This window comes from Choristoneura fumiferana, chromosome 14, assembly GCF_025370935.1.
Source record: "Choristoneura fumiferana chromosome 14, NRCan_CFum_1, whole genome shotgun sequence".
Classification (NCBI taxonomy): domain Eukaryota; kingdom Metazoa; phylum Arthropoda; class Insecta; order Lepidoptera; family Tortricidae; genus Choristoneura; species Choristoneura fumiferana.
Genome location: NC_133485.1, coordinates 16,343,908 through 16,359,697, shown reverse-complemented (window position 1 = coordinate 16,359,697; position 15,790 = coordinate 16,343,908). Strand labels below are relative to the sequence as shown.

At 37.3% G+C, this 15,790-nt stretch overlaps 1 protein-coding gene across 1 annotated transcript; it reads left to right on the top strand.

Annotated features, from left to right (window-relative positions):
* The first annotated feature begins 12,083 nt into the window (after nucleotides 1-12,083).
* LOC141435314 (uncharacterized) lies at nucleotides 12,084-14,825 on the top strand. Its single transcript, XM_074098019.1, has 3 exons — nucleotides 12,084-12,914; nucleotides 13,455-13,685; nucleotides 14,561-14,825. The coding sequence occupies exons 1-3, from the start codon at nucleotides 12,153-12,155 to the stop codon at nucleotides 14,735-14,737; spliced, it is 1,170 nt and encodes a 389-aa protein (XP_073954120.1). The 5' UTR covers nucleotides 12,084-12,152; the 3' UTR covers nucleotides 14,738-14,825.
* The last annotated feature ends 965 nt before the right edge of the window (nucleotides 14,826-15,790 follow it).

Below are 15,790 nucleotides of genomic sequence, written 5' to 3'. Positions count from 1 at the left end.
GCAGTGACGCTAGCGACATCTATGCCGTAGCCCTCATCGAGAAACTTTTTCGGCACTCCATTGGAACTAACCGCTCACCCGGTACGGATTACCGAGGACCTGGGTTCGATTCCCAGTGATGGTCTTATTTTTCTGTTTTTTCTGTGCATCTATATTTCAGTTTGTATTTTCAATTTAGGTTTTGCGGGATGACCGTAAAAGTAAAAATTTGGAATTGAAATAAAAAATACAAAAAGATTCCAAAAAACCAATCTTAATTTGCTTCCATTGAGTTTTAAAATCTAAGCCACATATTGATATTACAATGGAAACGGAAAAGTCAAATTCTGCACATATCTCATTCAATTGAGAGAACATCTGAATCAGCATTATCAGCTGGAAGACATTCCCATTAGAACTCCACAATAAATGACAACTCGCCACTTGCATCCATTGGTTGCCTATAAATCTCGCCAATGTCATCAGTTCAGCTTAGGGAGAGTTCGAGTCAACTTTACTTCTTTGGTGAATTGCCATGCTCCGAATTCTATCATGCAAAGAAACTCCAAGCATAGCTCTCTCCATAGCTTCTTGCGTGACCCTGAGCCTTTATAAGAGGCCCAGTGTTGCCACCTTGGTGGTTTTCCCACCAGAACTGGTGTTTTTTCAAGGCTTCTAGTGGTATTTTTTCATTGTATAGCGTTTTTTGTGGTTTTTGGTGGTTTTTCAATATTGAATCTGGCAACATATTTTTGAGAGGGAAATCTCCTATTGTTCCGCAATTTCATAATGTTCTATGCTTACTCCATGACCGGGGAATCCCTAGGCGTAGTCGTTAGTTAATGTTTTTCTTTTAAGGTGTCATTCTATGCCTGGAATGTGGTTCGTGTAATAATCTTTTTAACTTTTTAATTTTTCGCTGATCACTTCGAACGTCTGATACAACTACTTTTTAGCACCTCATAAATATTTATTCGTTTTTAATTTAAATAAGGGTGTCTTTGGTCTGAGATTTAAATGCAATAAATTTGGTGGTTTCTTTTCCAAATTCCAAATTCTTTCAAAATCTGACGATATTTTGCTCTTGATCTATCGCCTTAAAAAATCCAAGGTGGCAACGCTGAGGGTCCACGTCTCAATTTCAAGGGTGACACTCTTTCCCGGCCCGGATAATACCGACATGGAAATACCGACCCTGTTTTTTCGTGTACACGCCCATAGAAGCTCCTGTCAGTTTCTATGGGCGTGTACACGAAAAAACAGGGCCTGTATTTCTATGTCGGTGTTATCCGGGCCGGGAAAGAGTGTCACCCAATTTCAATAAGAGATAAGATGAAAGAAACGACCCAGACGAAGTTCTAAGAAGTGGTGAAAAGACTATAGGAGAAGATCTAAAGCGTGGATTGATGAGTAGGCGAGCCTCATAACGGGATATGATGCCGCAACAGAGAAAAATTAACAAAAAAAATTTACAAAAGATTTTGATTTGACACAAAAAGGTACTCGTAACATAGTGTCCTCTAAGTTTATTGATTGGCGGAAAGCACAAACAAATGTTAGTCAAATAAATAATACAATACAATACAATAACTCTTTATTGCACACCAATACAGTAAACAGTACAGAAAACACAAGTATATACATAGAGATTTTCTAAGGTAAGCAATAGGCGGCCTTATCGCTTCAGAGCGATCTCTAATATTTGTACCTTACTGGTTCAAATTTCAATTTAATAAACGCACCGGCAAAAACTTTTCCATGATAATTTAATTAATATTCCAACTAACTTCAAAACTGATCTTATTGTAAGCACATGATGGTTGGAAATCAAATATCAATTTCGTTATATTTCGATGTACTAGTTATGGTCCTTCCATTTCCAACCTAAGGTGATGTTATTATGATCGGAAATTTAATGCTTAGAGGTTCAAGACATTCCTATGGGATCTCCGCGTTCGGCAACTTTGGATTGTGGAAAACTGAGGAATTAATTAAAATGAGAGTTCGGCACAGTAACTGAAATAGTGATTCATTTTCCAACAGTTTTATATGAACGAACGATTTTTTTTCCAGAAACTAAACTATTCAGGATATGTCCATTTCAAGACTATCTTGTAGAACCTATAATGCTAATAAAATTTTATGTTAGGTTATTCCATGTCTTCTAAAACGAGAACATCAGAAAAAAGCAAACAACAGGGACTGAGAAAGAAACTGGTTATATAATAATTAACCTCATCATTCTACGTTCGTGCGTTCAAGTTTAGTTAAGCAAGTACTTAAAACATTTTTTTTTTACTATCAAAATATACTTACTCAAAAATATTAGAAGTTTTAACTTTTACCTTAAAAGGTGTAATCTATCCGTCAATTTTTTGTACAAGCATATCAAAATATAAGAGTTCGTGTTGATGATGATAAGTGTTTTATATTTTCTTATAGATGTACGTATTTCTTGGAAATTTTGATAGGGTGGAATGACTTTCTGCCAAGTTGCTTACGGCATAGGTAACTTATTCTTCTTGGTTATGCTTATGATATGATGGTCTTTCCGAAAACGCTGGTAGTATAAAAAAGTGTCATGCAAAAGAGTCCTTTGTGGCCTAGGGACTTGAAAAATAAACTTTTTGTTTTTATTTTTCTTCTGACCCCGGAATTTCGATTCAAACTCCATGTGTAATGTTTCATACAAGCGAAGTCGTGGGTAAAAGCTAGTAGAAAACAAACCCCTGCCATCTTTATTCTAATAATAATATCTAGTGAATATTTCACGGTGTTAAAATGGAATAACTAAATTAATTAATCCAATTTGAAACGATTTAAAGGCTTCATTGGTTCTAAAAGGCTTTTGTATCACAACAGTTACAAATTGTAATGAATTTTGAACTTTAACGCTCTGGTGTAAGGTGTTCGTGTTTTAGCAATCAAGTTTTAAAGTTGATGGTTGATGTTTACCGGTAATTTCAATCGTGGAGCTCAAAGCGATATTGGTGGCTGCTAAAGTATACGGCAGATTTCCATAAAAACGATAAGTTTTTTTTTCAAAAGAAGTAAAACATTGCAAAGTCAAAGTGGCAGTAGGCACGAATTTCAAATGTTTTAAAAAACATCTGGCTTTCAGTTAAAAAGTTTAAAAACTTGTTTTTCAGACATTTTAGATGTCTTCGTACTTTTTATTTGGCTAATTTAATAGTTTTGGTTTTACCTCTTCTATTTTTTTTTGACTCCGTATATAATTCATTTTTCGTATATTTCTCCATTAGGTACCTAGTCCGCTACCCAGGCTAGGTATAACGGAGCCATCGAAGTCTGGGAATCGTGGCTAAATTGCACGTTTCTATATGAGCGGGAAGCTGCCATCACCCCCACGCTTGGCATCTAGTAATATACGCTGATAGTGTACGCAGAAGACGTTGCTGCCGTCATACTCGTAACGTTTTGCCAGAGTTCGGTACCTGCGTAGGTCAACCAGAGTGTATGGGCACATTCCGTTGTACCGGAGTCAATCTTCAGTTAACCGTACGGTGTCACTCGAAGAATTGATTTTTGGTCTTGCTCCGATCGCCTGCCTGGGTGAAAAAAACTGCACAGTTCCCATACACGCTCCGGTCGACCTGCTGCTTTCCAGCAAACCGTAACGTATATGGCCAGCTTTATGACATCAAAGAGCGCCCACAGCGCTGCTTAAAAAACGGTGACGCTACAGAATCGCAGTGACGCATTAGCGCACCGTTTTTATCGCATGCTCTCCTCACCGCTGCTTAAAATACGGAATTGCAGTGACGTGCCGTAAACGTCACGACTTTACCGAACAAAACTCGTGACGTTTACGGAACTTTACTGCAATTCCGCACCGTTTGCGTATTTTAAGCAGTGGTGTGGAAAGCATGCAAAAAAACGGTGCGCACGATGCGTCACTGCGATTCCGTACCGTCACCGTTTTTTAAGCAGGGGTGTGGCCGCTCCTTCAAACGGGATGAGATGAAGAGGAGCTATTCTTTTCCATACACCCTGTGAAGTTTTTTTTTATCATTACAACACAATACAAAAATGTAAAGAAAATGAAAATGGAAATGTAAAGATTGTAATGAATTATCAAAAGATAATTCATTACAATCTTCAAAATATTTTAATTTCCTTTCACTCAAAAATACGCGTCTTTATCTAGATTCGATGTTCTTTTTCAAAATCTTGAAAAATGAAATTAGGTGCCCAGATCTCTAACATAGTATAAGTTTTAGTATTCCATGTCCCTCCTTGCGTCCTCGAAGATTATTCCATGTCAGTTTTGCTCGTACTATCTACACTAATCACACTTTTTTCAGAAGAGTTCCTCGGTTGATTAATGAACAATTGTATGGTATTGACCCATTTGCGAGTTCGCTTGTTACTCTCAAAAAAAATTAGTCAGGCAACATTTTGTATAGTGTTTTTGTCAACATTTATCTTTCACTGAACCTAGTTTTGTTGATTTTTAATTTATTTTAGTACTCACATTAGTTTTAAATAACTTTTAGTACCTATGAATATTTATGAACCTCGAGGTCTTTATATTGTTTTTGGTTTACCTGTATACTCATTAATATACGACTGTATGTGTTTTTAAAATAATAAAATAAAATAAATAAACAATAACTCTTCCTTGAACATCAACACATAGTAAGCAGTTACAGAAACTATAAGAGAAAATATAGAGATTTTCTAAGGTAAGTAATACGCAGCCTTATCAGTTCAGAGCGATTTTTTCCAAACAATCTTTACAATAGACATGTAAGGAATAGATTTTAGCATGTGGTACAATTTACAGTAGATTAGAGCAAGATCAAGATTTCATAAAACTAACTTATACAACATCTAATAAATGAACTAAAAGAATTTCTTTGCTCACCCGCGACCATATGATAGCTAAGTTTATGCAAGATATGCGTGTTCATGCAGTTCTTCCACCTCCACACTCTAAGATCACACAAATCCATCTATTACTACCACCACAATACACTGACGCGTTTCGAACTCAACCAGAGCTCATCTTCGAATCTAATAAAATTAAATCCTAATTGAAGAGCGATCTTTCCAACTGGTGCCTTCCATCGCATATTAATCATTCCACCTGACCTGCAACGAGGCTTCTCTCCTGAACGCACCCGCGAATATCAATTTAATAACTAACTTGAAATTTTAACTTGATAAGCTTCTTTACCTTTCGGAGATTATTATGTTTTGTTTACATCTTAGCTTCGTGCTTTGCGGTGAAGGAAAACATTGTGAGGCAACGTGCGAAGCAATGGAATGGCGTGTGTGAAGTTCTCGATCCGCAGTGGGCCTGCGTGGGAACTACGGTTCAGGCCCTCTAATTCTGAGAAATAGCTTGTGCCCTGCAGTAGGATGTATGAAGGACCAGATGACGATAAATTTTACTAATCTTTTTAATTATGATTGGTTTTTTGGAGTCTTTTGTATTTTTTACTTCAACTCCAAATTTGTTACTTTTACGGGTATCCGTGAAACCATATCGAAAATACTAACTGAGACATGGATGCACAGAAAAACCAGAAAATGAGACCAGCACAGGGAATCGAACCCAGGTCCTCAGCAATCCGTGCTGCGTGCTATAACCCCTACACCACTGCTGGACTGCTGTTGTCCAGGGTTCGATTCCCAGTGCTGGTCTCTTTTTCTGGTTTTTCTGTGCATCCATGTCTCAGTTCGTATTTGTGTTTTGTTTATTTTCTTTGTACAAAAAAGAGTTTACATACATACATACATACATACCGTTTTAGCAATTCCCTAATGATTTTAAAAGACCTATCCAACGATAACCCACACTACCAGGTTGTATGAGAAAAAAAAACTCACCCCCACTTTACGTCTATGGGAGGTACACTAAAAAAAAATTTTTTTAATTTTTTTTGTACCATTTTGTCGGGATAGATTACATAGGTACATACTCGTGCAGAATTACAGCTTTCTAGCACTGATAGTCCCTGAGCAAAGCCGCGGACGGACAGACAGACAGACATGGCGAAACTATAAGGGACCCTAAAAAGGCAGGCTTTGTTTCCAAATGACAGTCATACAGCCCTAGAATCTCCCATCCCCTTAACCCTCTATCTTGGCTTTGCCATTAATAATCCGGTAAAAGCATTAAACAAAAAAATACTATTTTGTTTTATCCAATACACCTATGAATCAATACGCTATAGGTAACGCTAAGACATATCCAAAACTTATTCCACGCAAGCTACGAAATAAATCAATCGGCAGATTTGACAATCCCTCTTAGATTCCTTGGCAAAAACAACATGGCCGCATACAAAACAGGTGCGGGATTTTTCACAAGACAAATAAATAGCAGAAGTAGAAGTAAAGCATTTTAATCGAACCGCGACACAAAATTTAATATACTTATGAACTCATAAAATCTCTACTCTAATCTTATGCTTTTTTTGAGTCTTGGACGTAATTAAATCAAGTATTTCTTACTTATAATTATATAATGCGAATGCGAGTATGTTCGTCTACTTGTTTGTTGTTTTCACGTGTAAAGTACTGAACTGGCATAGAATTTAATATAGATAAAGTTTAAAATCCTGAGAAGGACATTCGATAAACGAAGTCGCGGGTAACAGCTACTTACTCCATTTTTTTTGCATGTGTACTTAGGCACAGTACAACCAGAATGTTAACATCGCTCGACTTGTCGGTACTTCGTTTTCCTGCAGAGTCAAATGAGAAGAAAAAGAAAGCCGATCTTTTGTTACGAGTTCCGAACGACATTAGCAAATTCGAAAATCGAAGTTCGTATCTTGCCGTCACGCTCACGCTAATATTATTTGATATGAGAGTTAGAAGGATGGTACGATTTTCGAACTGTTCCCCCCCACTGTTCTTCCCGTCACTAGGCTTGACGTTGCGCCACAACGACGAGTCTCCTCGTGACCATTCACCATTGCGAATGTTGCATTATTCGCCTTCTGTGACTATTAAAACTGTGGTGCACCCTGGCTAACGTGGTGGGACGAAGTTTTTGTAAAGTCCACTTGGCGATTCACCTAAAATCGAGTTTGGAAACCCAATAAATAGAGGGTTGTCATAGGAGACGATTGCTTTGCGTTCTTGTTGTTCTTTTAAATTTCATAAGTAACTGAATTTTCTTTATAAGCATAATTCATTACAAAAAGCAAATTATCTCCCTTATTAATATCACAATACGGGCTGCACGTCTTCTTTATTATTAAACACGAGGGTTTGTGAAGCAAGTAATTAATAAACTTTTGCTTTGGGAACAAGAATATCACGTAATCTTATATAGTTATTTGAATGAAATTCGAATAAACTTATTCATTTAATTACTTTGAGAAATACTTAAGTCTTCGTTATCATTCGGAATCCGTACTACTTTTTTTGCTCGATTTTTAGAAGATACGTGCAACCTCAACAAAATCACAAAAATCATAAATACCTACTAAGCGCGTACACAAATTAAAATTTCTCATTATCAAATGGTCATTGCATATTATATTTTTTAGTAAAAGTGCTTGAGGCAATCTGATTAAGATAATCACCAATTATTTCAATGTTGTAGTCGACGGTTCTTGCTCCGACTTAAAGCCTGTGAACTCTGGTGTTCCGCAGGGTTGCGTTCTGTCTCCCACGTTATTTTTTCTGCATATCAGTGATTAGTTGAACTACAGCAACATTCATTGCTATGCAGACAACAGTACGGGGGACGTACACTCTATACCTATAGGGAGCACGTTAGCGTCAGCCGGAACACGCTCGTGTCTCAAATCGAGACCTTGTTGCAGCATGTCTCAGATTGGGGCAGACTAAACTTGGTCCAATTGAATCCCCAAAAGACAAAAGTATGCGTACTATCCGCAAAAAAGGATCCCTTTGTTGCATCGCCTCATTTTGAGGGGACTTTTTCTTGAGATCAAGCCAAGGAATTCTGGGAGTCGACATTTCGAGCGATGTACAGTTTGGTAGTAATTTGGACGGCAAAGCAAAACTAGCTTCCAAGAAACTGGGGGTACTGAATAGAGCGGCGCAGTACTTCACACCAGCCCGTCGTGTACAGCTTTTTAAATCGGTTCACCCTCACTAAACCGAATATCATAAAAGCTAATTTCACTGGGCATACCAACGTTAGATATAATTTTCATTAGCCCTAATATCATGACAGATAAACTTGTATGTCCGAATTAATTACTAGATCTAAAGTTTTACATCCTAATGGTTACTTGTACTAAACATTAAATGCTCTAATATTACTAAAAGTAATAATGATTATTCCTAATGATTAATAGACCTAAAGTTATGAACCCTAATGTTCACTTATACTAAATATTTAATGCTATAATATTATTTAAACTAATAATGATTATTCCTAAAGATTAATAGACCTAAAGTTATGAACCCTAATGTTTACTTGAACTAAAGATAAAATTAAATTCGTGCGAGCGAGCGAAGCGAGCGAGCAAGACGGTTTGGAGAAGAAGCGACTTAGATAGGTTAGGTTCAGAAGGCTAAACGGAAGGGAAGGGAAGGTTGAACGGATTAGCTTTCATTTGATACTCATATAGAAAATTAAAAAAAAACAATATTTTTTTCTCGGACGGCATTTTGAAATATGATATATTTTCATACTCAGATCTCCAAAATTACGGAATTTTCGTTGAAACTTCCATTAAAATTAGATGGTTTTTAACCTGAATAAATCTATCTAGCGTCCGTCTTCGGATATAGGCCTCCTCTCTACTTTTCCAGTCTTGCCTATTCTCTTATCCAGTTTAAACTGGCGTGCTGCCTGACATCGTCAGTTCATCTTTTGGGTGGTCGTCCATTACCGCGGGTGTTTTTTTTTTTATGTTATAGGGGGCAAACGAGCAGGCGGATCGCCTGATGGTAAGCGATTACCGTCGCCCATGGACACCTGCAACACCAGAAGAGTCACAAGTGCGTTGCCGGCCTTTAAGGTAGGAGTACGCTCTTTTCTTGAAAACTTGAAGGTCATATCGGTCCGGGAATACCGCAGGCGATAGTTCATTCCAGAGTTTTGCTGTGCGAGGCAGGAAATTTCTGGAAAAACGCACAGTAGAGGACCGCCAACCATCTAAATTGTGAGGATGGAAGTGTTGTCGCGTAGGTCGGTGGCGAAAGGATGCGGAAGGGATCAACCCGAATAACTCCTCGAAGCACTCCCCGTTGTACATGCGATAGAGGATGCACAGTGTTAGAACGGAGCGGGGGTTGAACCTGAATAAATAATAATATTTGCACAGTTTTCAGAATAAGTGAGAGATAGAAAGAGTGAGGGAAAGAGAAAGAGATTCAATTACACAGAAAAATACATTGGAATAAAAAAAAGTGAACATCGGATAGTATAAATTGACATAAAGACACGCCCTTCGTAGATAGAAACAACAGCTAGTTCGTTGAAAAATCTAATTAAATTCAATTGTTGTACGTGATACGTGTGTCTTCTATAATTATCAAAATTGCCTAAACCCATGCAGATTGGTGTTGTTGTTTTTTTTTAATAGCTTATAAGGTGTTCCACTGCAGGGCAAAAGCCTCCCCTTTCTTATTCCATTGGTGTTGTAATATATTATAATTATCTGTGTAATATAGATAAAGCTTAAAATATAAATAACATTTTTGAACACTTAGGCAAGTTTAATAATCTTTACAGATGGAATATCTTTATACATACCAAAATTGATTATTGAAAACGGACGTAGATTATGTACTTATCGATTTTTTACAACATTACTGCTTAATTCCAATTTATACCTAATTAACACCAATGATAATACTATTCATTCAAGTCATCATGATACAATCCAATAGAAATCTAAATAAGTACTTAAATGATAAAATTATTTTATATTTATCCATAAATTCATATTGAACAATAAGGATTAGTACACACAGGGTTACTAAAATAATGATAATAAATTATATATTTGCGAAAATATCTATTACGTTTAAACGAGCAATTTTCTTGTATTTTCTTGTATATATGTGGTTAGAGAACGTGACTACGAAGCTTGAGGTCCCGGGTTTGATTCCCGGCCGGGGCAAATATTTGTATGAATAATACGAATGTTTGCTTTTGGGTCTTGGATGTTTAATATGTATTTAAGTATGTATTTATATAATATACAACCTTTGCTTAGTTTGGGGTTAGGTTAATAATTGGTGGCAAGTGTTCTATGATATTATTATTATATAATCAGAATCTCAGAAACGGCTCCAACAATTTCGATGAAATTTGGTATGTGGAGGTTTTCAGGGACGACAAAGCGATCTAGCTTGGTATCTCTGGGAAAACACTTATAATCGAGTTGTAGCCCGAGCAAAGCTCGGTCGCCCAGCTACTAAGTGAAATAATTTCGCAACTCATCACTGTCACATGTTGCCGCAATGATGTCAGTTTACCTAGTGGCAGGCATGTCAACGCTCCATGTTCCGGTTTGTGATCATCACTCGAGGACTTTACTTTCAACGGTTATTAAAGGTTGACCAGGAATATAAAAAACCTGACGCGAGAGCAGTTCTTCTACGTTTTATATTGCAACATTCTTTACACTTACTATACGATACCTCTCAGTCATATTGACAACGTTGTCGGTGATGTTATTTAAAGGAATATTTTCTAATCCCTGAGACTTTTCTGTGACAAATACTTTTATAAATTGTAAATTATTTTCCTCCCAAGGCAATGTATAATCTTCGGCATTTTAACACACAAAAACACAAAATAAAACTTTAAAATACCACGCGAAAACAACGTTGACAGCAATAGACAGAGGACATTTGAATTTAGTGTTACCAGTGCAAAAAATTAGTTCTATTTATTTTCCGCAATTTATTTTTTTTATTGCCCGAAGAATTGCGGAACTAAAGTGGCAGTGGGCGGGGCACATTGCTCGCAGGACTGATGGCCGATGGGGTCGGAAGGTTCTCGAATGGCGTCCGCGGACCGGGAGACGACAGACAACAGACAAGCTGTCGGTAGGCCTCCAACAAGATGGAGCGACGACTTGGCTAAGATCGCGGGATCGCGGTGGATGCGGAAAGCACAAAACTGATCTGAATGGAGAGCCTTGGGGGAGGCCTATGTCCAGCAGTGGACGTCTTTCGGCTGACATGATGACTTAACTTTACAAAACACTTAAAAATAGTTTACAGTAATTTTGCACCCTAAAACTCACTTACAAGTCGCTTTGATTCTCTTCGATGTTTATCTCTCGGTATCGCATTCGAAACTCACTTCGCCGCAACCTCGCCCGGCTTATATACCCCCGGTGAATCGGTCCACAAAGTTCAAGAACAGTCCAGCTAGGACGTCATACCTACATCTCGAATGTTCCAGAAACGAGTAGTTTGTCTCTTTCATGTGCTATCTCCCTCACACAGTTACTAGACTATTCCGGAAATAGCATCATCTGTCTGGCTCTCTCACACATATAGGCTATCCTTGTCACACACCTTCTCGAATGTTCTCAGCATAGCTGTCTCTTTCTAATCGTGCTATCTCTTTCACTCGTATTGAAAATTTCGCCATATACTGAAATGTACTTCAAAGGCCCATAAAGGGTCCTGAAAACGGGGTTTCAGGTTATGGTGTCATCGGATAGAGGGTGGCCTAAAACGGACTGAAAACATGTTTCAGGCGCCTGAAAACGACGGCAACTTGGGTGAAATTTTGATAAACTAATATGTGATAGAGCATTCTCTGAAACGGCCTGAAACGGAATTTCAGCCTGCTGAAAACGCTTCCAAGGGGTCGAAAAGCATGATCAAACTTTACCACCTAACCCACCGCCGTAACATTATTATTTTTCGTGTCTGTAATAATTCCAAGTATCTGCCTAACGTTTCAAAAGATACGGCAACGGTGTAGTATAAATCAATCTTTTAACCTTTTTGAATTAAGCATCAAACGATTTACGATAGACAGCATAACTGTATATTTTATCCACAAGTACCAACTACTTGAAATATGGTTAATTATCCTATTTTTCTTATCATCATACTATTGATAAAATAACGCAATCGAACCGGTTTATCACTATAAAAACAACAAGTTACAAGATAATCATATTATCATTGAGTGGCGGACGTGTAGCAGAATATATATTTGTTCATTAATAAAAATAAAAAAAATGGCGAATTCCGAAGAAAAATTAAGAAATGTACTTCAAAGAATATCAAAAGAGCAAGGTTACAAAGATGCTCGCATTGACATTAAACCAATATCATCAGGAGGAGCTAATTATACAACTTGTTTATATTTGGCAACGATATCAGAATCATTCAAGCCTAATCTGAATTTATTTGCTAAAGTGGCCAACTTGGGTGAGGAAATTAGAGTTCAAAATGAAATGATGGCTAAAGTGTATATGATAGAAAGTGTATTCTACACAGAATTGGCCGTTAATTTTGAGAGGCTATATCAGAAAAACAATGTCCCTGCAGAGCACAGGTTAGTAATCCCTAAATATTACGGTCATGTGCTTACTAGGTTGGAAGAAACTTTGGTGCTCGAGAATTTAGAAGCAAGTGGTTTTGGCAATTTTGATAGGATGAAAACTTATAACTGGGAGTACGCAGCAGCATCTGTGCAACAAATGGCCAGATTCCACGCCTTAGGACTAGCATTACGGGATGAGAATCCCGCAGAATTTGAGAAAATGGTGGCCCCTTTTTATGTTGACATACTTGCAAATGATGGATTGATGCAGATGTTTCTGGAACAAGCAATCAACAACAGCTGTGAAGTTGTTACCGCGGAACAAGCGGATAGAGTACGGAAATATTTTTCACAGACGGAAATATTGGCGGAATCTATGAAACGTTTTATGGAAGACAAAACTATGTTGATTCATGGAGATTACAGGCCCAGCAATTTAATGCAGAAGCGTCGGGTGAGTTATTTCTTGATTGTAATGATAATAATGTAGTAGATAAAGCTACTAAAAATAATGAGGCAAAAAAAATGTAGGTATTTACATTTGATCACAATTAGTCATTACCAAAGAAATATGTTACCAACATGTTGAAAGTAACAATCCTAACTTATGACAAGATGTTAAGTTAAGTTTGTTTATTAGTTTCACTTTAATATATTGATGTAGAGATAATTTGATATCCTTAAATAGAGATAGGCTTCATTTATTCCAGATAATAACATAGTTCCCACGGGATAGCGATACACGAATTCTTTGAGATGAAGTTGCAAATCTATGAAGTATTAGTTGTTTATGGAAAGTAATAAAAGAATGCGAGTAAACGCTATTTCGCGATGGTATGCAAAACAACTAAAGATAATAAAAGAATACGAGTAAAAGCTATTTCACGATGGTATACAAAAACAACTACACGAACATAAGCTTAATCGTTATGCTAAGAACGAATTATGCTCACCTACCAGATGTTTCCAAATCATATTCATTTCTTTGTTACAGAACGGCAAACTCCAGATTGTACCTCTGGACTTCCAAACTCTGAGGATGGGTAACCCAGTGAGTGATTTGATGCATTTCATTTTTTCTGGCTCTGATGAGGAGTTTCGCCGGCTCCACTACCAACGTCTTTTGGATCACTACTACACGGAACTAAGTGTGGCCTTGCAGAAACTAAATATTGATGTAGAGAAGGTATATCCGAGAAAAAACTTTGACAATGATTTGATAGAGGTAAGGATGATTTCTGTTTTGTTAACACGAATGGAATTGACTCATCAATTTCACAGTCTAATAAACCAATGTGCGTTATTTATTGTTGAATTGAAAAAGGTTTAAGATCAATCTGATCTTCATAAAAAAAAACGTTTACGACCAATCCATGCCCAATTGATGAAAAAACAATGTATATGTCGGCGGCCGATCGTAAAGTCCGCCAGATCACGAAATTCCTAGGCATATCGTGAAATGGCGCCAGTTCTTGAGTTGGCTAAGGGACATCCGCCATATCGTTCAAAACTCACCGTTTAACAATTTGCCTTGTGACGTTCAGGCAGATCATGAAATTCCTAGGCATATCATGAAACACCACCATTTCGTGATTTGGCTAGTTTAGGCAGATCATGAAATTCCTAGGCATATCATGAAACGCCGCCATATCAGTTCTGGACTTGGCCGGCCGCTGCCGCGGCACGCTCGCTTCACTCGCTCGGCTCATGCGTTGTGGTCACAATTCATACTAACCACTCCTCGCTTCGCTCGTCGTACCTAAATTTTTTTCGGCATTGTCACGATGTGTCCGGTATAGAGCTAGGAATATCGATGAATGCGTTGCTCTAATCGATCTGCCGTATTATTTCTCAGGCACATCGTGATATGCCTGGCCTAGGATTTTACGATTGGCCGCCGACATATACAAAGCATTTTGGGGTAATCGTCAGAATCCAATGTAACTCATTGTTCTATTATTATTTGATAGAACGCAGTTTTAGTAGCAATAAAAAAATCTTACTTATGATAAGTTGTGAACATAGGGTAGTTCAAAAAATCATTGTATGGGGACAGACAAGTTCTTAAACCTCTAACAAAGCCTATTATATTTTTTTCAGGCGAGGCCAATGGCTCTTACCCTCGGGCTTGCCATGGCGCCTGTGGTAACGGTGGCTCCTGAAGATGCCCCGAAGATAGACGCAAATATAACGGAGATGGTTATCAAGCCAAATGAATTAGCACAGGAACGCATCCGTGGAATCGTGAGAGACTTTACACGCTGGGGCATCATATAATGAAACTGGTCACTGTTGCTAGTTCAAACTATTAGCAAAAAAATGTTCTTGATAAATCAGAATTGTATAATAAATGTTTTATAAATCGTTTGTTGCTTTAGATCATACTCTTTACGAATAGATCATAGTATGATCTATGTTTTAATTTTTTGCTCATATTACAGGCCACACCCGATATAATTAGTTATAATTCATAATGGTTCCTAGTCATATGGCACAAAATGAATATGTTGATAATGTTTACGTTCAAAATACATAAAATTATAAAAAAATAATTAGTTAAATGAAACATCAATCAACATATTTACAGTATGTTTGTTATAATGGTTGAAATACATAATCGAAACTGAAATTTCACAAATAAAAATGCATAGAATACAATTACAATTACCGAATTTCCGATAGGAAGCCCGCGTTGCTCTAAGCCACGCTGTTAACTACGCTGAATAGGAGGGCTAATTTGTTTAGAATAATCATAATGATGAAATTACTTAATTTTTGAAAGTTGCAGAACTAAAGTAGTTCCATTTGAGTAGCAGAACCTGTGTTTTAATTTTTTGCTCCTGTTACAGGGGCCCACCCGGTAGATAAAACATACTTAAATACATAAGTATTAAACGTCCAAGACCAATCATTCGTATTATTCATACAAATAAAAGGATAAAGCTAAAGCTAAAGCTTCAAGGGATAAGTCCGCCTTTGTACAAGTATCTCAAAGTTTGTCAAGTGTGTTTTGTTTCTTTTCTTTTGTACAATAAAGAGTTTACATACATACATACATACAAATATCTGTCCTGACCGGGGATCGAACCCGGGACCCCAAGCTTCATAGTCAGGTTCTCTAACTACTTGGCTATTCGTCAGATATTTTAACTTTGACTTTGATATTTTTTCTTTCAATTACTTTGCTAACTTAGAAAGCCGTGGTGGCCGAGTTGTTTGACCTATGGCCTCTCAAGAGGATCGTGAGTTCAAACCCCGGCTCGCACCTCTGAGTTTTTCTAAATTCATCTGCGAAATTTACCTCGAGCTTTTCGGTGAAGGAAAACATCG

Excerpts from the sequence above, each read along its gene's own strand:
- LOC141435314 (XM_074098019.1), top strand. The coding sequence starts at position 12,153 with ATGGCGAATTCCGAAGAAAAATTAAGAAATGTACTTCAAAGAATATCA. Across the intron at positions 12,915-13,454 it reads ATTTAATGCAGAAGCGTCGG|AACGGCAAACTCCAGATTGT; the intron begins GTGAGTTATTTC and ends TCTTTGTTACAG. Across the intron at positions 13,686-14,560 it reads TTGACAATGATTTGATAGAG|GCGAGGCCAATGGCTCTTAC; the intron begins GTAAGGATGATT and ends TATTTTTTTCAG.